Source organism: Bombus fervidus, chromosome 4, assembly GCF_041682495.2.
Source record: "Bombus fervidus isolate BK054 chromosome 4, iyBomFerv1, whole genome shotgun sequence".
NCBI lineage: Eukaryota > Metazoa > Arthropoda > Insecta > Hymenoptera > Apidae > Bombus > Bombus fervidus.
The window spans coordinates 1,422,614-1,449,383 of NC_091520.1; the positions used below are offsets into that span (position 1 = coordinate 1,422,614).

General features: G+C 27.5%; 5 protein-coding genes and 1 long non-coding RNA gene across 11 annotated transcripts in view; 3 read left to right on the top strand and 3 right to left on the bottom strand.

The window, feature by feature from the left end:
• The window catches only part of Tsp26a (Tetraspanin 26A), a 183,850-nt gene that overhangs the window by 115,650 nt on the left and 41,430 nt on the right, over positions 1-26,770 (top strand). The gene's annotated exons all lie outside the window — the stretch shown is intronic.
• Positions 2,234-3,466, bottom strand: Nd-b8 (NADH dehydrogenase (ubiquinone) B8 subunit). Its single transcript, XM_072002317.1, has 3 exons — positions 3,316-3,466; positions 3,086-3,192; positions 2,234-2,467 (listed from the first exon to the last, which is right to left on the bottom strand). The coding sequence occupies exons 1-3, from the start codon at positions 3,396-3,398 to the stop codon at positions 2,373-2,375; spliced, it is 285 nt and encodes a 94-aa protein (XP_071858418.1). The 5' UTR covers positions 3,399-3,466; the 3' UTR covers positions 2,234-2,372.
• On the top strand, positions 4,691-5,792 carry LOC139986136 (uncharacterized). The gene is made up of 3 exons (XR_011799584.1): positions 4,691-4,973; positions 5,361-5,562; positions 5,738-5,792. It is a non-coding gene; the product is annotated as an uncharacterized lncRNA (long non-coding RNA).
• Msl-2 (male-specific lethal 2) lies at positions 5,000-13,820 on the bottom strand. Of its 2 annotated transcripts, none has more exons than XM_072001196.1 (5): positions 13,101-13,820; positions 7,205-7,440; positions 6,617-6,811; positions 6,192-6,507; positions 5,000-5,430 (listed from the first exon to the last, which is right to left on the bottom strand). In XM_072001196.1, the coding sequence occupies exons 1-4, from the start codon at positions 13,678-13,680 to the stop codon at positions 6,235-6,237; spliced, it is 1,284 nt and encodes a 427-aa protein (XP_071857297.1). In that variant the 5' UTR covers positions 13,681-13,820; the 3' UTR covers positions 5,000-5,430; positions 6,192-6,234. The 2 variants fall into 2 exon arrangements, with proteins under 2 accessions (XP_071857297.1, XP_071857298.1); XM_072001197.1 differs by having other exon boundaries at positions 7,277-7,440; positions 13,101-13,819.
• LOC139986797 (U2 snRNP-associated SURP motif-containing protein) lies at positions 14,297-22,656 on the top strand. Of its 2 annotated transcripts, none has more exons than XM_072002407.1 (20): positions 14,297-14,603; positions 14,675-14,714; positions 14,808-14,924; positions 14,997-15,093; positions 15,351-15,665; positions 16,026-16,090; positions 16,345-16,510; positions 16,745-16,908; positions 17,064-17,126; positions 18,484-18,527; positions 18,614-18,718; positions 18,797-19,024; positions 19,111-19,353; positions 19,504-19,690; positions 19,788-19,974; positions 20,450-20,583; positions 20,808-20,896; positions 21,064-21,223; positions 21,342-21,493; positions 22,258-22,656. In XM_072002407.1, exons 2-20 carry the CDS (start codon positions 14,691-14,693, stop codon positions 22,535-22,537), a joined length of 2,820 nt encoding a protein of 939 aa, XP_071858508.1. In that variant the 5' UTR covers positions 14,297-14,603; positions 14,675-14,690; the 3' UTR covers positions 22,538-22,656. The 2 variants fall into 2 exon arrangements, with proteins under 2 accessions (XP_071858508.1, XP_071858509.1); XM_072002408.1 differs by having other exon boundaries at positions 14,297-14,475.
• Positions 23,224-25,332, bottom strand: LOC139986799 (uncharacterized). Of its 4 annotated transcripts, none has more exons than XM_072002420.1 (3): positions 24,950-25,332; positions 24,648-24,815; positions 23,224-24,513 (listed from the first exon to the last, which is right to left on the bottom strand). In XM_072002420.1, exons 2-3 carry the CDS (start codon positions 24,790-24,792, stop codon positions 23,669-23,671), a joined length of 990 nt encoding a protein of 329 aa, XP_071858521.1. In that variant the 5' UTR covers positions 24,793-24,815; positions 24,950-25,332; the 3' UTR covers positions 23,224-23,668. The 4 variants fall into 4 exon arrangements, with proteins under 4 accessions (XP_071858521.1, XP_071858520.1, XP_071858519.1 ...); XM_072002419.1 differs by having other exon boundaries at positions 24,919-25,331; XM_072002418.1 differs by having other exon boundaries at positions 24,916-25,331.

A 26,770-nucleotide genomic window follows, 5' to 3' on the forward strand; every position in this document is an offset into this window, starting at 1 on the left:
TTTTTAACTGAAACTATAAACGCTTTGGCAAGCCGGTTGCTCTATTTAATGATTTAATATTTAAAAGGATTATATAAAAAAGCTTTCAACTTTCCGTTCTAAATTAAACAATGCATGTTTGTAGAAAAAGCGCTCACAAAATGAACCTAGTCTAGATATATTTATCTTGATCCCAGAGCAGCCCTGTTGAGCGTCAGGCGAACCACCATGGGGTTTTAGTCGGTATAGTCCGACACTATCCCGTTGCTTCCAAAAGAGCGGTGGGGTGTCCATAGGGATTTCCCCACGTATAAAAAAAAAAAGATATATTTATCTTGAAATCTCAATTAAAATTAAAACGCACCTATACCACGATGATCTTGCGATGTCCCACGATGTCCCACGGTGTCCCGCGGTATCCCCGCAGAGGTGTGTCAAACAAGTTTAGATTACCGAAAGACCGCAAAAGAATTTTACATATTCCAAGCTGGCCTATGTAAAAGTAGTTCTTAGCTTGATATCGTATCTAAATATTAATACTCGAAAATATTAGTATGTCTGTTGTTTTACAAATGCTAATATATTTGTGATATTTTGTAAATGTATATTATATTGGTTTCCTAATATTTACAATAGTATTTCGAGTTATTAATATTTGAGAAACAGTACCAATTACCGGCACCCTTACACGGGGAGATGACTACGCTCGGGTCTAATTATATCAAATTAGTAATTGTAATTTTCCATAAAAATCTATCCTACGTTGTACTAGATCTTGCTTGTTTTAATTTAATGCAGAATTCGAGAAAAGGGATAGGATAGATTACATAGGAGGTTTTTAAACATGCTTATATTATATTTCTCTTACCAGTAATTGTTATTTGTGTTATCGGCAGCAGAATAAGTAAAACTACTTAATAGTAAAGAAGTTGTATGTATTGAAATTTATTAATTAGGACCTTAAAGTATTGAAAAGGCTTGTAGTACACCTGATTTTAATATGATCGTAATTTGTATTTATTGTGATATGATTATATCTAGATATATGCATGAAAGCACATAAATCGTTATTAAAATATAGTATACAAGTCAGTGGCACCTATTCGCAAAATATGTACGCAAAATATGAACTAGCGCGCCAGTGTGTTCCTCATATACCTGATGGCATACACTTGACAAGGTGCCGGAAGGTTTGCTGATATCGTAAGAAGTAGTTTTTCCATTCTAATTCAAACAATTTTAATAACTTTTTTAACTTTTACTTTCTGTATAAAAATATTAAGGAAATCAATGAGGAGTTTCACTTTGTTCAATCAAGAGTATGATTATTACCTATTTGCTCTATGCCATCCTGAAAATAAGTTTATTACAAACTATTTTCAATTATATATTTTTAATACTTTATCCGACCACTAAAACAATAACTTGTCATACGAAAATATTGTATATACATGTATATTGTACGAAGCTCTGGAATATGCATATAAAGAGAATACTATATGCAAAAAATATATGATACACAGATCATATGCAATATACAATTTATCCGAAATAAAGAATACTTATTTAACATTCTTTAATGATAAAAAGGCTAGGTTGCATTTATTTATCTATTTTCTATAAAAATATGCATTTACATAAATATCTGCAGTTTAATTATTATATTTTCTTTATATGTTGTATACGTTTAATTCAAATAATTAAATTATGAATTTTATATAAATTATTTACCAAGTTACTTAATTATAATTAATATAATACAATATAAAATAGGACAAGATAAGAATACGTATCTATGATCCAGATTCTATCTCAGTGGGAAATATACAAAAGAATTAATATCTTTTGGGGATACCATCTTTGAAAAATTTATCATATATATTATAAAAATTTATTTTTTATTTCAAATATTAAATTTATATAATTTATATAATAAGAATAAGAGAAATCATTAACAAAGATTTTATCTATATTAAAAGCATTTTTCTTCTTATCAACGAAAATTATTAATAAAAGACTTATTACTTCTAAAGTACATACTCGTAACTAAAAAAGAATTGAACGGTTCTATTCTGTTATTTTAAAAATGGATCATTAACATTCATAAAAATTAAATTAGAGAACAACTTCATTGGAGATACTGCTATTATCAAGTATCACAAATGAGAAGAAATTAAGATTTATGCAATATTAAATCTGCATTTATCTTTATTTCGGCACTAGTTAAACATGTATCTTTTAAAAATCTAAAAAATTAGTAACAATGATAATTTATTAGAAGCTATTGATATACTTCTGATCTACAATTGCAATAATACATAATTTGTACAACTATTTTATTGAATATTTAAATAAATTATAATACATACATACGTACTAATATATCAGATATATTATTTTGGTTTACTGGTTGCTAGTTCTTGGATACATTTCAATATTTCTTCAGATTTTAGATTTTGTAGAGGCACACGATGTTCTACTCCAAATTCTAGAATATAATATTTTAGGAAATATATTATTATTATTCAAGAAAACAGGCACTTGGAAATTTAGAATTAAATATATCAGACTAATTCAAGTTCTGAAAAGATTAATTATCATTGAATGTGACATTCTTAAGCCCATGCTTTATCGCCATGGAGAAAATTTTGGGATGCAAGGTAAAACAAATTTCTCGTAACAAGGAAGATTGCAACAGCATAGGAAGATATTAATTGTGTTCCAGTGAAACAGTATTTAAAAAATATATATAACAATCTAAGGAAGATTAAAATCATTTGCAGCTTGTGTAGAAGATATAAATATGGAAAGCACAGCAAAAGAATCGATAACCTACAAGCAATGCAAAATAAATACATCACTGAAATAGAATGATGTATAGCAAATGTAATATCAATGTGTATTGTGAAATATATTTTATATATCTTGATTTGATTTAAATATCACTTAGTCTGATATTAATATGCCAGGCAAAATTATGTTCTGGAAGTGAGCACAAAATGGCCTATTGCTAGTAGGCTGGGTTTTAAGAACTACATATCTTTGTAATGCAAGGATTAAACATTACGCATGTGCATTAATATAAAATAATTATTGTAGAATTTACCATATCGTGCATATAAAGCGGGTTCCGTATCAGAACATTCCCTAATTAAAACTGGAAATTGTGGGTTACTTCTTTTAAGCGGCACGTATTGTTGTTTGATAAAGTCTCTAAAAATATAAACAGGTTAGAGGGCAATATAATCAATTATAATTGAAATTGTATATTAAATAAAAAGGTTAATAAAAGAAGTATAAAGATGGTACATTTTACGTAATTAATTTCGCTATTACCTGACACCCTGACTAGATTTCGAGGTTTGACATAAAAGAATTCGTAACTCTTTCAACTGAGGTCCAAACTTTATTGCAGCCATTTTTAGATATATAGCATACACAGCCAGCTACGTAACCACGATGTATGTAATACGACCGTGCTGTTACGCTATTGCGTCAACTTAATTGTAATACGTACTTTAATATTGTTTACCATGTGAAACTATCCTTAGGGTATGTGCTCTAATAAAAATAAATAAATTGCGTACGAACAGCAGCGTAGTCGTGCCGAAAGAAATAAAAAGAAATTGATAACAAATCTATTGATTAAATGTCAAAATTATGTATTAGTGTTAATTATAATCGTTCTACGGATTTGTCATAAAAAAGAACATTGTCAAGGCATAAATCAGTCGCTTTGCTACATGATAAACTCCAATAAGAATAATTTTTATTAGTATTAGTTAATAACAATTTTTCTTATTGGATCATAAACAAATCGCGTATTTTTTATGTAAAATCCGAAGATATAAATAGACGAAAGAATGACAGGCTAGTCTCTGATATACCACCGTAGAATAATTTCAATAGTTTTTTTAATATATTATCGAAGCATGATTTTGAACAGCTTTTTAAGCTAATCTGTTTCTTACAAGCGTAAAATTTGTAATAGCATAAAATTTTTCTCGATTTATAAATAGTTTTTAAAATACAATCATTTTGTTTCAGAGTTTAATTCGTTGAAGTTTGCGTTCGTTTTTAAACCATTCGGTAGTTATCAAATTTGCTTAATTTAAAATTTACAAGCACGAATAAAATGCTTTAATACTTCATGGGCAAAAAACCAGTCTGAAATCCCTCAAAGTATATTTCATATATTGAATAAATAATATGCAGTAAGGTATAAAATAAACATAGAAATTAAAGAACTTCAACTTTTATCATTATGTATTGAAGGAAGAAGTTACGATTAATACAAATATATCAATCGTGAAAGTTACAACTATATATTTAAAAATACAAGTATTTAAGAATACATATATATATATATATATAAAGAATAAATTACCACTTTATCTTCAAATGTAAAGAAGATTGAATTAATAAAACCATATTAATTGTTCAAAGAGAAGTTATCTTTATTGTGGGATATACTATCATTTTGATAATTACAGAAAGAATCAATTTCAACCATGTGTATATATAACTGCAAAGGAAAATAAATTTTATAGTAAGACAATATTTAAACAAAACAACATGTTGTATGTCTACAACAAAATATATGATTAATAAATCAATAAATTAGAAATAGTAATTGTGGTAAACAATTTCTTTTTTAGCATAATAATACATATATCGTTAATAAGCGAAGATATATGTGTCAAGGACTGTGTTTGATTTTTTTTTAAGACAACTGTTCACAGCCCTGTGATAAATGTGTAAAATTAAAAGCAGAATTCAAAAGTTCAGTTCCGCTAACAAAAATATATCTTGCACGTAAATTAGAATTCGAAAACTCGAAAATCGACAAGGTAACTATATATGTGGTATATTATTCGCGTATCATTCGCAGTACGTACGTACGTACATACGTACACATATATATATACGTACAGTAATGATACGCGTATTATTGGTTAAAAATTACTGTCATACTGACTCGTTTAAACGCAAAGGTAGGAAATCATTAATATCCTTATGATTTATACGATATAATATATCATATATTTTTCGATATTTTTTAACAAAATTTTAAACATATATCTATTATAAAGTCAATTTGAATTTTTATACATATTTACGCCATTTAAAACGATAGATTCTGTAATATGAAACAAATTTTAATTTACTCTTTATAATATTTTGTAATACAAATGAAACATTTAATACTTTTTTCATTCTTTGTCAGTAGTATAAGATTCGCGAATATTTTGTATACTTGCATGAACTCACATCGTGCTCCAAAAGTAGATAAATAATACCTGATTGGCCATTAACGTAATTTTCATAAATGAGAATATATTGACACTTGTTCGGCCCTTTTAAGTATTAATATAATTCAGGGATGTTCGATTTCACTCTCACGGGAAAAAGGCGCCTGCCACTGCTTGACGACAAAGCTGCGGACAAAGCCTGTAAGTGACATCAGCAGTCAAAATAAAACAAAGGTATTGTTGAATAAAAATTTATTATATCATCCTCGGAATAATCTTAAACGTACGATGCAAAATACTCCTAAAACTTAACGATTAAGGAAATAATCTTGTAAGAATTTCAACTTTTATGTCCTACTTATGTAAATGAATCTTTATTTAAGTATTTATTCAACTATTAATCATATAAACATGATCTTTTTTACTTTACCGAAGTAAAGTAATAGTAATAGTAAAATAGTAATAGTTATTTCTGTAATAACTACTATTATTTGAAATTTTTGCAGGTAAAAAATTTTATTTGTAAAAACCTGGAACAAATGCAACGTGACCTTCAAAATTTTTATACGACGTATTAATTAGAAAATTTCATTATAATCTTGCACGATCTTTACATTTAGCAGGATTGCTCCTCATGAAAGTGTTACTTTCATGCCTGCTAATGTGTAAGTATAAAATGTAAGTATAAATCAGCTGATCTGACATAATAGAAAACTAACAGGTACAACTAATTAAAAGTAGCATATACTAAAAGAAAAGCTATAGAAGTATATTTGAAAATATTTATTAGGTATTGTACCAATAAAAAAATTGTTCAAACAAAATATTGAAAATAACATCATCATCAATGTATTTGCTATATATTAATTGCGTATTATCCTTTTGTCATGTAGTTTGAACTTTATCCTATTTGAGAAACGTATGTCTTAACTGCAATACCATTCTTTATATTACACGTACCTTATTATATTATACATGACGATTGACAATATCGCTTGAACTGTCACACGTCGATCTGTATATCACTGTCTTCGGCTTCGCTTTCGGTACTAATCATAGCATCTTCTCCTACTAACAAGGCTGCAGGTAGATTTTGCGGAACATTGTCGATATCTAATCTCGGAGTTGAATAAACATTTAATACTTGAATCGTTGTCGGAGAAGTTGAAAGACATTGTGACACTGATTCTAAAGGATCAGAATTTAGTGCGTCACAATCCAAAGAAGTTGATAGTTGTAACTGTAAGTTATGTAACTCGGGTATATGCGGTCGAATCTAAAATGTAAAACAATATACGATATAATCAACTGCACTGTTTACAAAAAAGCTTTTGAGATACAATTTAATTAATTTTACTGATACTATAATAGTGTAATTTTTCTACCTTCAATCCGTCTGCTGTATGAGGATTTCTACAACCCCTGCATCTACATTCAACGCAAGGTTTACTTTCAACGTAACAGGGACAACGTTGACCACAACATGTTAATTTCCCAGGTATTGCTGTAGCATTACCACATCTACATCCTTTTCTTTTACTTCGAGTAGAATTTGATCTTGGTTTTTTAAAAGCTGATGACTGTTTGAAGTAAAATAAATTCTTTACCCTTTAACTATTACAGAAAATTGGACTAAAGTAAGGATTATAGATTAATGCAGACATAAGTATTTAATAAATAAAAAACACAATATGTCATAAAATACAATCTAAAGTTAATATCTGCATCAATCTTGGTATGGGACCTAGCAAAATATATATTCAAATTTAAACTAGTGTTAGTCTTGAAATATAATAAAGAATGTTAATTGAATATAAGCTACGTTATTAAGTGTTATACAAATCTAGAAATATGATTGTACCTTACAAGTAATATTAACGAGGATGCACGTCATTTAGCATTTAAATAAAAGTTATAGTGCAATGTAAACTTCCTGTAAGGCATAATATTAACCGAATATCTATTGAAATTACTTTGCTGCCCTTTGAAGATTTTTTCTGAGAAGGGGTCCCATATTTAAGGTGGGAAGATGGAATACATTTTACCCCTCCTACAGAGCTGTGTGAATTTCCATCCATATCCTGTTGTCCTACTTCTGTATCATCTGTAGCTGCTGCTTTCCGTTTTATTGTTATTTTGTTACCAGATCCAGCATACATCACAGAGTATATCGAAGATCCATTTGATACAGTACGAATGGCAGGTGACTCTACAAATACATAAATAAATTTTTCTACATAAACAAATATATCTTTCTGCTTTCTTATAAAATTACAAGACATTTTAATAATAAATAATAATTATCTTATTTTTTTAAAATGATCATTTATCATCATCTTTAATAATGTGAAAAATTGAATTAAGAAATGACATAATATTTACAACATTTTAGAAACATATTATAGTTGACTGATTCCTTCTTTCATTTTTTAGTTTCAAGATCACCATCACTTTGCTTAATAAAATTACATATTTTGGACCACATCGCGTTACAGCCAATATTAAAATGCAATTTAACGATTATGATAAAATGACCATGCCAAAAATAAAATATTGAAATTTTGGATGAATCATCTTTGAATCATTTTTGAGTTATGAGTAAAAATAATCAGTTAAATAGTCGAATATCTTATAAAATATTACAAAGTTGAATATAAAATTAATTGTAATAAAATTACGAAAGGAAATTATTGTCAAAAAACGCGCAGAGGTAAATGAAATTGCATTTTCGTACATTCGGTTCGTATACGAGCTGTTAATGTAAAAATAGTTGACAATGTATAAAAGATAAACTCTATAAATGAAGTAAAGATAATTCTCAGTATCAACAGAAAATATATAAAAATTCAAACGCTTTTCAAATAACAAAAAAAATTTTTGAGATACTAATATAAAATAATTGAGATACTAATAGTTACAGATGCAATATTTCATCTAGATAATTCCAATATATTATATTCAAAGGTATGTACATATATTTTATTTATGTTTCGATTTTAAAAAGGTCCTGAAAAAGGACTATTTGAAAGAACTATTGAATTTCGAGAGTATATTTATATGATATATTATATTTAATAATTATACGCTATAATTTATAATTCATTGAATACGTAGTTATTTTACCTAACTTCAACATAATAAATTCAAATAAATTTAAACGAAGCACTTAAAATATGTATAATTATATGTTATCAGTGTAAAGAATGCGTAGAATATGTCTTTTCTATTGCATTAAAATCTAGAGAAAAGAAGATCTAGAAATAATTCTTATAGTCTAATACAAGGTAATATAAATTTCTTAATTATTTGATATAAATTTCATAATGAGAATCAACGAAGCATTTGTTATTCTAATTTTATAATTACAATTCCTGCATCTTAATCCACTTTTTCGTCCTTTTTGTTTAAACTTTTCTATATTATATATTTTTATAAAATATCTTAACATTATACAGGCTGATCCATGTAATTGTATCACCTTATAACTCTGTTACCAGTGCAGTTACAGAAAAATGTCAAAAGAGAAAAATTCAATGAAGATCAAAGGTTCAATGAATACTTACTTATATCCGTAGGATCGTGTCTCTCTCTCTCTCTCTCTCTCTCTCTCTCTTTTTAAGGAGCACAATGATATATATGCAATCAGCATAGGTTTTTAATATGAAAATAGATACTTTTTTTTATTACATGGATAGATTTCTCTCGCCATTCTACGTACATAAAGGAATATGGGGTTAAAATAGTAACAAAATTATTAATTATCGAGATATTAAAAAGAAAGTATTTATTGAAGAAGATGAACAAACACTTGCTCTTTATCACTTTGTAAACATTTCAGACAACGCTTTTTAATTATTTTCATAACTGAGTTTAAGGTTTTTCTGATTATCGTTGCATTTCGGTATTATCCGTTCTTTTACATTCTCTACAGAATTTAACGGATTTGTTTCTGTTACGACCACGCACATCAATGTCGATAATTACGAATTTGCTAGAAAATGTTTGAGCATATTCTTCAAGAAAGATATATTTTAAAAATATCTCGATAACGAATAATTTTTTTACTATTGTACCCCACAATACTTTTTTACGTAAAATGACGGCAGAAAGCTATCTACGTAAAAAAGGTATGCATTTCCATTTAAAAAATTATGCAATTGTTGATTATACATACATCAGTGCTCGTAAAAAAAAAAAACATGATTTTACGGATATAATACTCATTGAATCGTTCATCTTTCTCCTTTGACATTTTTCTCTGAGGCAAGTACCTGATCCACTTATATATTATTTACCTCTAACAATATGTATAACAAAAACTTGTTATAATTTGATACAAAATAATAATTACATATCTATATTTTAATATCTTCTCTCTATATCCTCTTTCCCTCCCTCCTCCCCCTTCTCTCTCGCTCTCTCTCTCTCTCCCTCCCTTTCTCTCTGATATTAAAAAGTATGAATATACCTAACCCGAATACTAAATGTTTTATATATTTCAATGCGTATATTTTATAGGACCATTTTGTATTTCTTTAAACATATATTAATCTACAAGAAAATTTGATAATTATTTAGAAGTACTGTCGCCTTGCCGATTTCAATAATTTTTAAATATGTTGTAAAAATTGACATTTTGAACAACTTTTTTTCCTATACATATAACCGCCATTCGGCCATAGTTTCCGAGATATTTGAGAAACACTGCAGGTACTGAATTCTGTGATGAATTTTGCTTGTAATTATACGTCCGTAACAACATATGCGTTAGCATTAGTTACCGGCAGGATAAAATGGTACTTCAGCCAAACTTATATAAACTATAAACAAGAAATAAAAATTAGATAGAATTCACTGTAGTAGTACCGACAGCTTTTTTGCAAATATCTTGGTAACTAAGACCAAATGACGGTTACATGTACAGGGAAAAATTGTTCAGAATTATACTTCTGACGACATATTAAAAAATCATCAAAAGCCAAGATGGGGTGCATTTTTTTAAATAATTATCGGCGATAATTGATTCAAAATAATTACCAAAATTAATTCGTAATATGGAATGTTGACTTAAAGATATTTTATTCAGAAAACCTAAATGATAATAAAATAGTATATAAAAGTAGCAAATAATAATGAATTTCTTTTGAATACTTCTTGGACAATGATTCGTGTTTATATGTACATATAGGTGTTCTTCCAAGACTTCTCCCAGAGACTTTGCTTCTATTTGGTCAAAGAGTAAATAATTACAAGAACATAATAAGAAATAAATATTTTGTAATACAAAATTACTTGTATAAGAAACTTGAATATTTAATATCTAATTGTGAAATAGAGATACTATACACTTTATCAATTTCAATGATGGAAATTGAAGAATTATAAAAAATTTAACATTATATAATACGTTAACAAAAGAATATAAGTCTATTTATTTCATCTTTTATTAATACAGATAAGCGTGGATAAATTAAAATAACGTAATTGAAAATTTGGTTGACCAATTAAAATGTACTAATAAATGATTATACATGGTGTTCACCTCGTTAATTAATTCAGAAGTAATACCGCCGCAGCGATAAAATTGTATCGACATACAGTTGTGTACAAAAATAAGTGGACAGGTAATGGATATAAATATTAGCAAAGTTTCGTTAAATAGGGCTTGTTTACACAAAAATGTAAATATTAATTTTAATAATTTACAAAGCAATATATGTACTATAAAGATATATAATACTTACTTCCCCTACCTATACATCTATTTTTGCCCTAAACTGTATGTAATCTGTTACCAAAAAAGTTACCAATATCAACTCTGTACTAGAGCAGAGGCATATATATGTATATGTAAAATGAAAGCAAGAGTGTGTGACTCACAGTGTAATTAGCAACACTTCCTTTAAGTATCAAGAGGTTCATTTTGTACATTTTTATATTCACATTAACCAAAACATTTTAAGTTTATATCACCAAAGTAACAATTGGTATATACTATGCAGAGCTGTTTGTATAGAAATAAATTCTCTGAGATGACATGCAATGTTATATCTTTCAGTCAATAAGCATACCAATTTTTGATTGTTAGATCTATCAGAAATAATTAATCAATCCCTTGCTCTTTTGCACCTCTGCATAATACTTACACATAAAAAAATATATTTAGAATGATCCAAGAGAAAATTGATTAATTTTATCGGTATGTTTGATAGGTCATTCTGAATCACGAAGGTCACATAAGTATGCTATGGGTTTCAGGTGTCTTCAAAAAAAAGAATTTTTAGGCTATATGTCAAATACCACACATGATGCTAGCTATTGGTGAATAAAAAACTATATACAACACTTAGTCTCTTTCTAGATTAAAAGTTATTAAGTTCTGTTTGGTAACTTAGTTTCGCAATACCATGTGAGTTTTCAAACTCAGAGTATGCTAAATAATAACGCAAAAATTGCGATATATAAACAATGATATCCGAAAAACGTATCATATCATCCTATATTTTAAAATATGTTCAGAGAGTTTCATCCTACTGGTAAGGTAGATTCCTCTTCTACTACAAAATTATGTAGCACATATTGTTTTGTATCTGACTTCACACATTCTTTTTACAGATGAAGTTCAGAGTACCCACGATAGTATAAATAACAATCATAATAATCACATTACTGAGCAACTGAAAATTCATATACTGTATTTCAACAAAGTTTCCAGTATTGAGTTACATTAAATGTGTGGTATAACATCATTAACACTTATCTTTATTCAACCACACATAATACATGAATGACTCATGGCAGAATGTTACACAGATTTCTTAAAAAACAACTTGCCTTCGTATTTAGACAAAGTATTTTGTTTGCAGTGATAAGAAGAATGTGATTCCAACATGATGGAATATCACCATATTCCAGAAAAAATCTCACGACTTTGTTAAATACTCATTTCCCAAGGAGTTAGATGGGACGATACAAACCTATCCCATGGTCATCCAGATCAACGAATTTAACTCTGTTGAATTCCTTCTTCTGGGATTATACGAAGTCGAAGGTATATGGCAATGGTAATCCAGTGTCAAGCTAAAAATTGATACAAGCAATACGCAATGCAAGTGATGGTATTAAAAATGAAATTTCTACGATGTAACAGTAACGATCGTTATAACATCGAATACATATGTTTATGAAAGCAAAGCTATTGCTTTGAACATTTCCTTTAGTATATACAAATTTAGTATATATAAATAGTAGTATTTATAGTATTTAATATATATATAAAAGTAAGAAATCCATGGAAAATAAAGAACTATCGTTCTATTCTAATATTTCATAGTTGTAGAATCTTCTTTTTAAATAAATCAATAATAAGTAAACCATGACCTTTTTGATTCAGAATGACTTGCTAAACACATAGATAAAACTATTCAGTATTTTTTTAGGACATCCTGCATCAAGGTAAATTAGTTAATTTCAAAACTGCTTCTGATATTATAAAAGTATATATCAGGGACAAATTGTTATATTAAAAATAAAGAATCTTATTCATTATCATAATATTTCTGCTTTTGTTCTCTTTTTTAATTAAATAACTTCCTTAAATATTATTTGATGTAGCAAAAGCAATAAGGACATTTAAAGTTTTAATAAATTTAAATAAATTTTAATAAAAAAATAATGGAAGGATCTAAAATATTTGAAAGAACATTTAATAAAAAAATGATTTTTTTTTATCATTACATGCATAGTTTTAAACACTGTAAATTTCAGTTCTAAAAATTATTTGTCTTCTAGTTGAATGTCCTAGAAAGTATAAATAACATTATGATACAAATAATCTTATATGATTATAACAAAAATAATATACTATACCAGATATACTTTGTGACACTGCTTCAGAATTTTGTATAGTATTTCCTTGAGTTTGAGTTGAGGTAGTACTTGTATAAACACATGGTAAAATACTGTACGCAGATTTTGACAAACCCGCTGTACTTTTAAATTCATCTTTAAAGCCAGAACCCTCTTGTATGAGTTCCATCAGGCTACTAGCACCGATAGCTGATGCATTATTACCTGTTTTATTGGAGGACACTGAAAGTATTAAACTTCGATAAATGTTTGTATTTGTCAAGTATTCACACAATTTCTTATAACACTGTAACAGTATTCGTAATTGAACATTTTCAACATATTTGTCATAATCCTTGCACCAACCACATGACGGTTTCAATTTTTTACGTCCACCTCTACAACCACGACACACATGATGTTGACAATTAGTTTCAGTTGGTGTATGAGGTTCGATTAACAAATTTGAACACACAGTACAACTTAAACTTTGTCGCAAGTACGGAACTAGCCTGTATAAATCTGTCCATGAATTTGGATCATCAGTATCTGCTTGTAAAACTAACCGACACGTTGATACGTACAGACTTGTGGCATTCATCTTCCTTTTTTGAACTTTCTTAAGAGCCCCATAAGCAATATCGTATAGTTATATCGGAAAGTTAATTAAACAAAGTAACAGAACATATTCACTACACACAAAACAAAATATCCGCCATATTTAATTTTCTTTCATTTGTATTTATAGAGGACTCTCTCTGAATTACTCTGATTACAAAGTATTGCTAGATGGGAAAATCTCTTAATGAAAAATTCCTAAATAGCTATTAAAAGATTTAATAAAATTAATAATGGCAAAAATATTTCGTTATATTTGTTTCGAGCCGATATTTTTTATTAAAATGAATATTTAATATAATATATAATTGTAATTATATTAATTATAATTGTTATTATTATAATGTAATATAATTGTAATGATAGTATGCATACATACATGCATGCATATGGTATAATGCCATATTTATCGTTACTCACTTTTATTAACAGTAACAGTTTTAAGACTAAACATTTTTTATCTGTTAACACAGATACATAACTTATCTATATATACAGCCTATAGTATGTTATTTAATCAGACACTATAAAAGTAAAACATAATGTTTGATTGAAGCACATCTTCTACCTAGTCTATATATGACTATTCATTGTATATTGTATATACAATTATTAAACTGTGACCGAAGATACGATACGTGTTCAATTTATGGTTACTCAGTTCTTTAATACGAAATGTATTGAAACACGAGTGTTTTTAAAAATATTAAAATAAACTCTACATGATAATGTTTAATTATAAAAGTTTTTAAACGCGTCTTTCAAAAACAATTATAAGGTATAGATATTTCCTATGTTAGTAACAATTTTTAATACTTATAGACGATGTAAAACTTCGTACATATGTTCACAAATTTTAATTATCATTTTTAATAAAATTTATACAAAATTTTCCGTTGTTTAAAAGTAAGTACAATATACTTATATATGCTTGTAAATCACTATCGTTTGATATTACAAACTGTAAATTTTTTTAGGTTAAATTATTTACAAATGGCAGATAAAGCTATTATGAAGGTAAAATTAAATAAATTTATTTCATATTTCTATTTAATTTTAGTATTTTTGTATCATAAATTGCACCCATTAATGATTACTTTAAATATATAGCAAATAGCAGAACAAAAACTTAAAGCATTTTCTATTGGCACAATGGGTAAAAGGCCATTGAGTAAGAAAGAATTAGAGGAACAACGTAAAAAAGAACAAGAGCAAGCTGCAGCTCAAGTAAGCAATACAAAATTAAAAAATTATAATTGTAAAGAAAGTAAACATATAAACATTTATTTGTATATATAGGCATTTGAAGAATTTGTAGCAACGTTTCAAGAAACACCTAATAAAACAACTAGCAAAGTTTGGGTAAAAGCAGGGACTTACGATGCAGGAAAACGACGTAAGTTAATCTTATCTGTGAAATAGGAGATATAAATTTCAGATACTTATAGTCTGAGATTTATGAAATATATTAGCAATTTTTGTTTTGAAAATAATGTAATGAAATATACTTGTTAAAAATATATTTGCTAAAGGAAAGCCATATAAATAATTTATGTTCTAAACTATTTGATTTATTACTTATTACATATTATATTGTTGATTATGATTGTTGTAACTTACAATTTTATGTAAAAATATGTATTTATTTAATAGAGGAAGATACACGTGAAAAGGGAAAACTTTATAAACCACAATCAAAAATATCAGAGCTTGTAGATAGCAGATCATCAGCCGAACAAGCACAAGAATATGCAAGATTATTAGGATCGAATGAAAGAAAATTAGATAGATTGGGCAAAAAGAAAAAGGAAGGTGAAAAGAAGAAAAGCAACCTTGAATTATTTAAAGAAGAATTAAAAATGATACAAGAAGAACGAGAGGAAAGACATAAATATAAAGGTGTAGTGAAAAACGTTATTTCTACCCAGTCAGAGGATCCAATGTTAGCAGCGTTAAAATGTGTTGAAGGTAATGTAGTGATAAAGATACGCTCAATCACAATCTTACATAATTATAATCACTCATAAAAAAACTGTCTTAAAAAAACAAAATTGTTATGTTTTAAGCTAACTTATTTTAGTGTAAATAATTATTTCTTATCCCTATATTAACAATTTAAATTTATTAAAATATATTAGGTTGCACATCTTCATATCCTGATTCACGAAAAAATAATCTACATAACCTTATTGATGATCCACATCTCCTAGCCCTGATTTATGAGGGTAAACAGTACCCATTTCTAGAATTTCCTCTACTTAATTTTAAATATGTCTGTTTCTTAGTATTAAAATTATATTAAAAATATAAAACCTCTGTTTTTCATAGATGGATCATTTGACAATGGCGATCCTAACACAACAAATCTATATTTGGGAAATTTAAATCCAAAGGTATAAATCAAGTTTAAATATTAATTTTGTATTTGTAATAGATCTACATCATAGATATATTTACATAATATATCTATATCACATTTCATTTATTGGAATAGTATTTAACAAGCTTTACAATTTTTCTTGCAAAATTTTGTAAAAATTGTACACTATTATGTAATTTATTTCTGTATACTATTATATATTACAACGAAATGAAAATTAATATTTAGAATTATAATTCTGTATAAAATATTCTATGTTTAATGTAGATCACGGAACAACAATTGATGGAAATATTTGGCAAATACGGACCATTGGCTAGTATTAAAATTATGTGGCCACGTAGCGACGAGGAAAAGGCCAGACAAAGAAATTGTGGTTTTGTTGCATTTATGAGTCGTAAAGATGGAGAAAGAGCATTAAAAAATCTTAATGGTGAGAAGATAGTTATATTAATTTAAATTTACAAAAAGTGGTCGTTCATCAGATAAATTAATGTTTAATATTTATGAATGTTCGTTGGTGTGAATATTTTTGCTTTCCTTTTCTTTTTAATGATTGAATGCATTGGATATGAATGAATATATATATACATATATATATATATAAAAATATATATTATTATGATACGATTATATAGATATTTCATTACAATATAATACTAATTAGGTCGTGACATAATGCAGTACGAAATGAAATTAGGCTGGGGAAAGAGTGTACCGATTCCACCTTATCCTATTTATATTCCACCAGCTTTAATGGAAATTACCCAACCACCACCTCCCTCTGGTCTTCCATTTAGTGCTCAACCGCACCGCCGTGATAGACATAAGGTATATGATATAAACAAAATTAGGATATATTAAGATCATTGACCAAAAATATGGAGTTGTAATTTACATGATTGATCAATAATATATTAATGATTTATAATTATTTATAAAAGAAATCAATATAAACCTGTGTAATTTTATAAATTTGATCGTAGATACCACCTCGTAATCGTAATATTCAAACAGCAGACCCTCAGGAAAAAGAAAATTTTGAAAAGGTAATTCTTGTCCACTTATAAAAATTTTTATTTTTTGCAAAAACATTTGTTATAATTTTATACATCAATGTTTTATTAGAAATTAATGTTTATGTTTAAAATATCCTAACAATAACTGTGTCAAATAACTTTAGCCATAATTGCATAGGTATACAGTAAATTTTCAAATTCTATTTTCTCAAGAATTAAGCCTTGAACAGAGAGGTTTATGTCACTCTTTTCTTATCTTTCCATGAAAAATCATCTTCTAATAAAATGTGAAAAATAAGTATTTGTTTTAATTCCTGTGTACAATAATAATAACTTTAGTACGGACGCGTTAATTGAGCAAAGATTATTGCTATTGAATTCGAATAACACAACGTAAACTGGGATTTGGAGTAACAATGAATCATTATTTCACTACATAAGAAATGAAATTTATTTACTGCCAGTAAAAACGAATTCAAGCAATCTAAATAACAATGTATACCTAGCTATTATAATTTTTCCACTATTTACAAATTTCAGAAAAATACAGAAACAACATGTCTGTTTAGAAGATAAAAGCAATATTCTTATGAAGGAAATATATATTTATAAAGATCATTTTAAAAATTGATTATTGTTTTCATCAATCTATTTTAGGAAAGATCTATTTTTTCTTCCTTCATCAATTGTTATAGTTATATTAATATAGTTATGATGACCTTCAATGTTTTAAATCTTGGTCTTTACTAATCAACATTAAAGTAATAAATTTTATTAATCTTTTTATTGTATTTTGAGAATATACAATGAAAAATTTTTCTCTCTTTTTGCTATTAATAACTATAAAAGTAATAAACTTCAATTTGTATATTTTTTTCACCGAAGATATATCTTTTTAAGATTTATAAATATATAAAAATAATGTAACAAATAAGTATATTACTATTTGATGCAAAGTAGTTCTGTTCAGATTCATTTTTATCAAGAACAATTTATTGATCTATTAAAAATATTTTCATTGTGACAGGATAGAAATTATGAGAATTTCTTTACCCTTTATATATAAGGGTATATACCCTTTATATATACAATAAGTTTATATATATAACTTAATGGTTTTAATGGTAAAGAAAATTTTAAAGACAAATTTAATTCTGTAATTCTTCTGTAATTTCTATTAATATCTATGAATTTAACATACCTACTTAAAATATAAAAATATGTTATTTATTATACATAATATTTCTTATATAAATAGTATTTATAATTTATTATAATTTATCTGTTACAAATTGCATTATACCGAATTGACGATAATTATGTTTGGGGTGGATCAATTTGGATTGGAATGTTCAATTAACAATAACTGTAATGGGAATTATCATAGGTTTTACAAAATGCAGTTGTCAAAGTGGTTATTCCTACAGAAAGGTATGTTGTTATTTCTGCTAATTAAAGATAGATATACCACAGTACTTCACTTATAAATATTAAAGAAGTAAATTTTTATGTTATAGAAATTTAGTTATGTTAATACATAGAATGGTAGAATTTGTAATTCGGGAAGGCCCTATGTTTGAAGCAATGATCATGAATCGAGAATTAAATAATCCAATGTTTAGGTTTGTATAATGTCAAGTAACTATGAAAAGTTAGTATTTTATTACATTATATATAAATTAATGATATTTTAATTTTAGATTTTTATTTGAAAATTATTCTCCAGCACATATTTATTATCGATGGAAATTATATTCCATATTACAAGGAGATGGACAAAAGGAATGGCGCACTGAAGACTTCAGGATGTTTAAAGGTGGAAGTGTGTGGAGACCTCCTCCTATTAATCCATGGACACAAGGAATGCCTGACGAATTGATTGAAATGGAAGAAAGACAAGAACCTAGAAGAGGCAGTTTGTCAAACAGGTGTTACAAATATTGCAGCTCTTTACTAATTTTATTTATGATTATTAAAATCCTTTTCAAACATTTTATTATATTTATATTTATAGCCAACGAGATCGATTGGAAGACTTATTACGCAATATATCACCTGAAAGGATAAAAGTTGCAGAGGCAATGGTATTTTGTATAGAGCATGCTGAAGCAGCAGAAGAAATCTGTGATTGTATTTCGGAATCATTGTCGATATTACAAACTCCTGTTAATAAGAAAATTGCGAGATTATATCTCATATCTGATATATTACATAATTGCGGGGTAAAAGTAAATAATGCTACCATTTATCGGAAGGCGTAAGTTGTTTTATTTTAGTTATAAAATTTAAAAATTTTAATTTTAAAATATAAAAAATAGTGATTCATCAAGTGTATTTGTGTCTGTTATATAATAGTTAATGTAATTGTTGTTATGAATTGACATTAGTGAATGTATTTTTAATGCAGTTTTGAAACTCGACTTTTGGATATATTTAACGAAGTTCATCAAGCTTATAAACAATTTGATAGTAGATTAAAAGCAGAAGGATTTAAGGTTCGTGTAATGAGAATGTTTAGAGCATGGGAAGATTGGGCAGTTTATCCACGAGACTTTCTTGTTAAATTACAAAACACCTTCCTCGGCCTTGTTTTGGTAAATTTAACACTGTATATCGTAAATCCCTCGTATTAACGAAATAATGGGAAATGAACTTCAAAGGTAAAAGTAAAAGGTAATTTTATTTTTATAGATAGATGAACCAGAGCCAGAAAATGATGAAGATATCGATGGAGCACCTTTATCAGATGTAGATGGAGATGGTGCAGAAGATTTGGATGGAGTACCCTTAGACGGTGCAGCTCTTCTTAAGGGTGCTATGAAACATGGCTTAACACCACAAACAACATCTAACTATGACGACATTGATGGTGTACCTAGTAAGAATATTTGAATTGTACAGTGTTAAAAGATGTGAACGATATTTATAAAGTATGATTCTGGACATTAAGACAATGATGAAAGTTCGTGTACAGAAATGTAATGACACTAATTTTTTAAATTATGAACAATTTAATTTTACGATAGAAATACAGCTATATTAGCTACTGTAGGCCAATGGATCAGCTAACAAAACCTTTCTCTCTATCTTACTTACACTTTGCGTTTTTTTATTCTAAGGGAACCCTATGAGAAGCCTCAAAGCTTGTTGTCGGTATATCTATAGCACAAAACTAAAGCAGCCTCAAATAATATTTTTATTACATTAACTTTCTCTATAAATATCGTCTTTTTGCATTGTGTATTTTTATTATTACTCGCTATTTCATATAGTTACTGAACATTATTTATACTTACATACATTTTATATATTTATATTTTAATATTACACTACATATCTTCATATGTTTTCAGTGGATGAGGATATAGATGGCGTTCCTATGGATGAAGATGACTCTTTAAATGTACAAAGTAAAGAAGATGATAAAAAACCATCAATTCCTGCGGGTTTTGTACCGTCTCGTTGGGAAACTGTTGATCCTGATCAGGTTGAGACAATTATTTTGCAAGAGGAAATTGTGTTAAATGAATCGCTTTTTGAGTCGGACTAAGTCCAAATTTTAGTGATCTAATTGTAACAATAGTAAAAAAAAAAGGAATGGCGGGGAAGTGTCCTGTGATTAGCCACTTTTAAGGAAAATAGATCACGATTTCTTTCATAGTACTATTTTATGTTTCTCATTTTATAGAATAAGTTATTTTGTTATATTAGGTTGAGGCACAAGCTATGACAACTAGTAAATGGGAAGAATTAGGTCAAAATGATGATTCAAATTCTCAAGATACTAGTATGGATTCCAGGTAGTACATAAATGTTCGACTGTTTCTTATTTTTTGAAATAATGTAAATATTACACAGCAATTAGATTAAAGAAATACTATATATACACACATCATCTTTTCATGTTTCAAGTAATAATCTGATGTTTTAATAAAATTATTAATTACAATAATCTTTAATTTGATAGTGGTAGGGATTACAATGAAGAAAGAAGGAGCCGATTACGCGAAATTGAAGTTAAAACAATGCAATATCAAGATGAATTGGAAAGTGGCAGAAGAACACTAAAATCTGGTATGACGATTCAAGGACAAGTAGAACATTATAGAAAAAAGCTGATAAGGAAGGTACAATTTTCTGATTATAACATTATTTTAAGTTCTAATATAATATAATAGAACAGATTTTATAAGATATTTCTATCATAGAGTTTTAATTATACAATGATTAAATCTTCTATTATAGAGTGAAAGGGAGATGAAAGATGTAAAAAGCGAAGAACGTGACGATGAACGACGAAGAGAAAAAAAGCGAAGTACGACTCCAGAATCTCCAAGCCATTATAGAGATCGAAGACGGAATTCAACAAGTCCATCAGCCAAAAGTAATAGATATAGGTAAATATTCTTAAAAAATAATCTATCGCAGAGATTCCGATTCAATATGAAAAAATATATAACAAAAAGATAGTTGAAACAACAGTTCATTGACATTACATAAAGAATATATGGGTATAAAAAAGACTTTAATAATATCCTCTTGTTAAAAAAAAGAGTTGATGATATTTTGTGTTTTTTTTTTAAACAATATCATACTTTATATTACATGTTAATAAGAAAAATTTGCAAATTATTCACTAATAAATAACGACTATTCGTAAAGCATACACAAATAAACTATACCAAACAATTACAGACATTTTCAGAAAGTAGACAGTGATTAAAGTAAATGCCCAAACTGCATCACACTTTCTGAAATACATTTTTGCTTTTTCTTCAATGAATTCTAAATCTGCAGCTAAATACTTTACATATATGTTATATATTACCGTTTTGGAAGAATTTATGGACTGTGATTTAAATACAAATCAAATTATTTTGAGGTCAAATAATCGAAATATGTTATATTAAAAATTTCAAATCAAATTATTTTATCATAATTAATATATAATGATATAAATATAAATTGAGAGATATATCGTTAATTAAAACAATCTAAAATAACACCAATTTTGATGAAAAGAACTCGTCAAAATAGAACAGCCAATTCGTGGAATATTCTATATTTAAAAGTGTGAAAGCAATTAACAGTTTCAATTATAAAATGGGCTTCAAACCTAGATTATAATATTATTACAAAATGTTTATTCATTATATTTCAGATCACGCAGTAGATCACCACGTGGTAAACGTAGATCACGATCACCATATAAAAAGAGAGTACCAATGACACCATCTCCGCCACGTATTCGACGAACACCTTCTCCTTCTTTTTCATCCAGAATATCTCGTAGATCACCCAATAGCGAACGAAATGACAGAAAAAGAAGAGCTAGATCGCCATCATTATCACCACCACCTCCACCACGTACTTCGAAACATAGAGCTAATAGTCCCCCTTCTCCATCTTCACGCAAATATAGACATAAGCATAAATATTAAGATACTTTACATTTTTTCTATACTATAAATATAGAATTACAAAACAAATTACGTTACAGAAATTGTTACATAAAATTAGTTAATGCAATACTAATTGTGTATTCAACAGTTTACAATAATTTTCTTTTCTTTTAATATTTTCCTTCCTATAACTATCTTTAAGTGAATTTATTTTATATGCATATGTTGGTACATAACAAATATGTGCATGAAGAACACAGCTATAGAATACTTAATTATAATAAAAAAGGATTCTATTTATACATATACCTTTATTTCTATTACTAGTGTATAATCGTATTATATGTATAAAAAAAGTGTACAGATTTAAAACTAAAAAGTGACATTCTTATTCCCTTTTGTCACTTTATTGTAATTATGTATTTGAAAATAAAATTAATTAGATCATTTGAAATATTTGAAAATTAAATTTCATTACATTAATCCGTGCACGGGCATACTTCAGATATTTTTCATGAAAAGTGTTACATAAAAATTTTGTGAGATTATATATAAATTGATTGATTCATGTATAAATTTGTAACAAAAATATTGTGAAGAAGTGCTTTCTAATACAGTTTTAATTTCTATTATTTAAGCACATCCGATTAAATATGTGTAAATAGATACATTATTAAGTTTATAATGTTTAAATTCCTGTTCTTTGTAAAATAGCACAACAGTGACATACTTCGAAAGATGTATTTGCAAAAATTTGGTGTTCATATAACGAAAAACGATACAATAAATGAAAAACTTAAACAACCGATCCAGCAATTACAATAATTCGTTCCCAACATACCCCTAATATTTTTATGAATTCTTAATTGCACAAGTAAGTGTTTAATTAGATAAAGAAAATCGAAAGTTGCATAATACATTGTACATTCATAAATGAAACATGAACTCTTCCCCAATACTCCTAATTCTATATATATTTTCTTATTAGTTGAGTACCGATCACATGTTAAAATTTTTACGTATGCTCCGCTTTCTTTTAATTGTGTTAAGCATATTTTTAGTAATGTAATTACTTGATCACTTTTCATTTCTCCTGTTTCTGGTGAAACTCAGAAATATGCTAATGGTTGTTTCCATCTTTTCTCCATTTTTTTTCTTTAAATTATAGATTCAGACCCACCTCCGTATTGTGCTCTCAGCTGGTAAATGACATCCACTTATCCTTAACTTATTATAAACTGATGCAGAATTGTAAAATATCATTTTTGCTAAATCTTGTTCTTCGGTTGTATATGACAAATTTTCACCTTTCAGTTGCAACTTAATGAAAGTCCTTACGACGTTGCTTTTGCACCCATTTCTATCTAAAAATTCATCTACAGTTTCTACTTTGCGTAACTTGTTATAAAAATGATCTCTGGAGGTTTTGATTCGTTTGACTTTTCGTTTCAGATATTTCAATTGTGCTTTTAAATCTCTATTCTCTTTCATAAGTTGAACACATTCATTTTCCAATTTCATTTCACAAAATGTTTTATTTTGAGAATTCTCAATTTGTACTTTGTAGTTTGTCATTTCTGGTTCAATCATTAGCCATTGCATTGCATCCTCATTGTCACAAAATGTAAATGGCACTCTTGTATAATTCAACACTGGTTTATTAACATGTAATTCCTTTTCTTCTTCTTCTTCTGCTACCTCTTCTTCTCTTGCATTTTGTTGTTGCTGTTGTCGTTGTTGGTAATCGCATTGTTGTTCTTCACCTTTTCCTCCTTCTTCATTCCTTTTTTCTCCTTCTTCTCTCACCAGCCGTCTTTCATGTACATCCTCTTCTTTTTCTTCTTCATTTTCTAATATATTTTTTGGTGGTTGAGGTACAGCATCCATTTTCAACATTTTCCTTCTGCTGAAATTTTGTGTGCGGTTTGGTTTAAACATTTCGGGTAAGAAATGTTCAGCACAGATACCCATTCTTCTTATGGTAGAGCTAGCATAATATTGTAGAGCTGGATTGCCTGATAAATAGCAATAAAAAATATAAAATATAGGTAGTAACAGAAAGTAATATAGATAGAAAGAGTAATATTGATATAGAAAATTAACAAATGTCAAACATACATAACGTACAATATCAACATCTTGTACTTACCAACTCTTGAAATCCATTCTTTACGAAGCGGATTGTTTTCTTTCGGAAAGCAATAAAGATGATTTCCTCGAAGTCGACTGTTGTTACATTTTATGTAGGCGCAAATATCTACTAATCTAGCTGCTGTGTTTCTCTGCAAATCCATAGCCTGAAAAAACCTAAAACAGACTACAAGAAACAGTATGCAAATTCAAGAAAGCTTACTCTTTTAGTACGAATACGAACGAACGAATGAAACGAAGATTCGAATAAATGGAAACGATTATACTACACAGATATTGGTCATCCAACGTCGTTCATACATGCAAAGAATTAAATCGATTTAATCTTTTCGTCCGATTTGTTACGATTGAAGATACATGAGCTACATCTTTCAAATGAAATTTCTAGTTAAAATTGTTCATAATAACAGTGTGGCCAACAGTTTAGACCAACCGAGTCTGAGCGAATGCTCGCTGTTCACCCCATTTTAGTAAAATTTGATAAAATGAAAGTGCCAACGAGCATTCGTTATTAAAATTTAAATCTAATCATATATAATCTAAATATGTGCAAGAGATCATTCGCTTATTATTTCGCCGAACTCTGAACGAATGCTTGATTACACTTTCATCTAATAATACATTTTTTCCCTGCAGCTCTTTCACAAATACTATACATTAATTTATAATAATTTATAATTCATTAATTTATCACAATTAAATTATTAATGTATGATATTTATGCAATTCATTTATAACATCTAAGATATTGATGTAAAACTATTATAGCATTAATTCGTAGCAATTAAAATTAATGATCTATTTTATTCTATCTATTATCAACAAAATCTTTGAATTCTTTCAAATGGTATTTTATTTCTATTTAATTCTATTTTTTAGTTTTAAACACAGTACTTAATCTATATCCGCTCAAATCAAATCGATCGCTCACGCTAAACCAAGCCGGTTTGATAATTTCACATAAGAAGAAACATTATCACAAAATGTTTCATAATTTATTATTAATTGATACATAATTGTCATGTTTAGTGCGGTTATCATACCGCAGGCCATAAAAAATTTTGCATTTTTTAAAGTTTTGTATTTAGCCTACTGTATAGTTACTGTATAGTTACTTTACTTTAACGTGATAGCCATTTAAGTCGGGACTGTTTATTTGTACGTAGCTATAAAGCAAAGTGCAATACAGATAATTATTCACCACATATTTAAGTGTATTAAATAATAATATATAATAATATTATAATATATATAATAATAATTATTATAGCATAAATAAATATATAAATATATAATAATTATAATATATATAATAATAATTATTATAGCATAAATAAATATATAAATATATAATAATTATAATATATATAATAATATTAATTTAATACATCTTCTATTTTAATACATCTATATAATAGACAGTTGAAAGAAAAACGAATACAACAAAAAATTGTTCTTGGTAATTTGCATATTGAATATGGAAATGTAGCAAGAACTTAATTTATTATACTTGTAAATAATTTTTTATGCAAAAATATGTTTTTATACATTTGAATAATGGATAGTTGAAAGGAAAATAAATGAAGCAAAAAATTGTTCTTGGTAATTTGCATATTGAATACGGAAATGCAGCAAGAACTTGATTTATATTTGGGAATAATTTTATGGATATACGAAGGATGCATATACGAAGAGCTTGCTGCATATAATTTGCCTTAATATCGATACGCTAATATCGATATTATCGATATGATAATATCGATACTTATCACTCCATTATTACGAGCAGTTCATAAGTCACTTTATTATTTAAAAGATGCGTAATTTATTTTTTTGTATATTTTTAAATTTCTGTTTAAGCTTTTCAAAGTTTGTTGCTTGGAAATTTATAACGGGCATATACACAACGAAGTCGTTGAATTATATTTTCAAAATCAAGGCTCCAATATTCTAACGCTATTCTAAGAAGAGATGAAACCAAAATTTAATTAGACCTGCTAAAATAATTAAATATTGTAATCCATTTTAAATTCCTTTATTAACCCATCGGGGACTACGTTTATACGTCGTACGGACTCTCCTTTCGTTCACACTGTCCAAAACACACTGGTTGCTAATAAA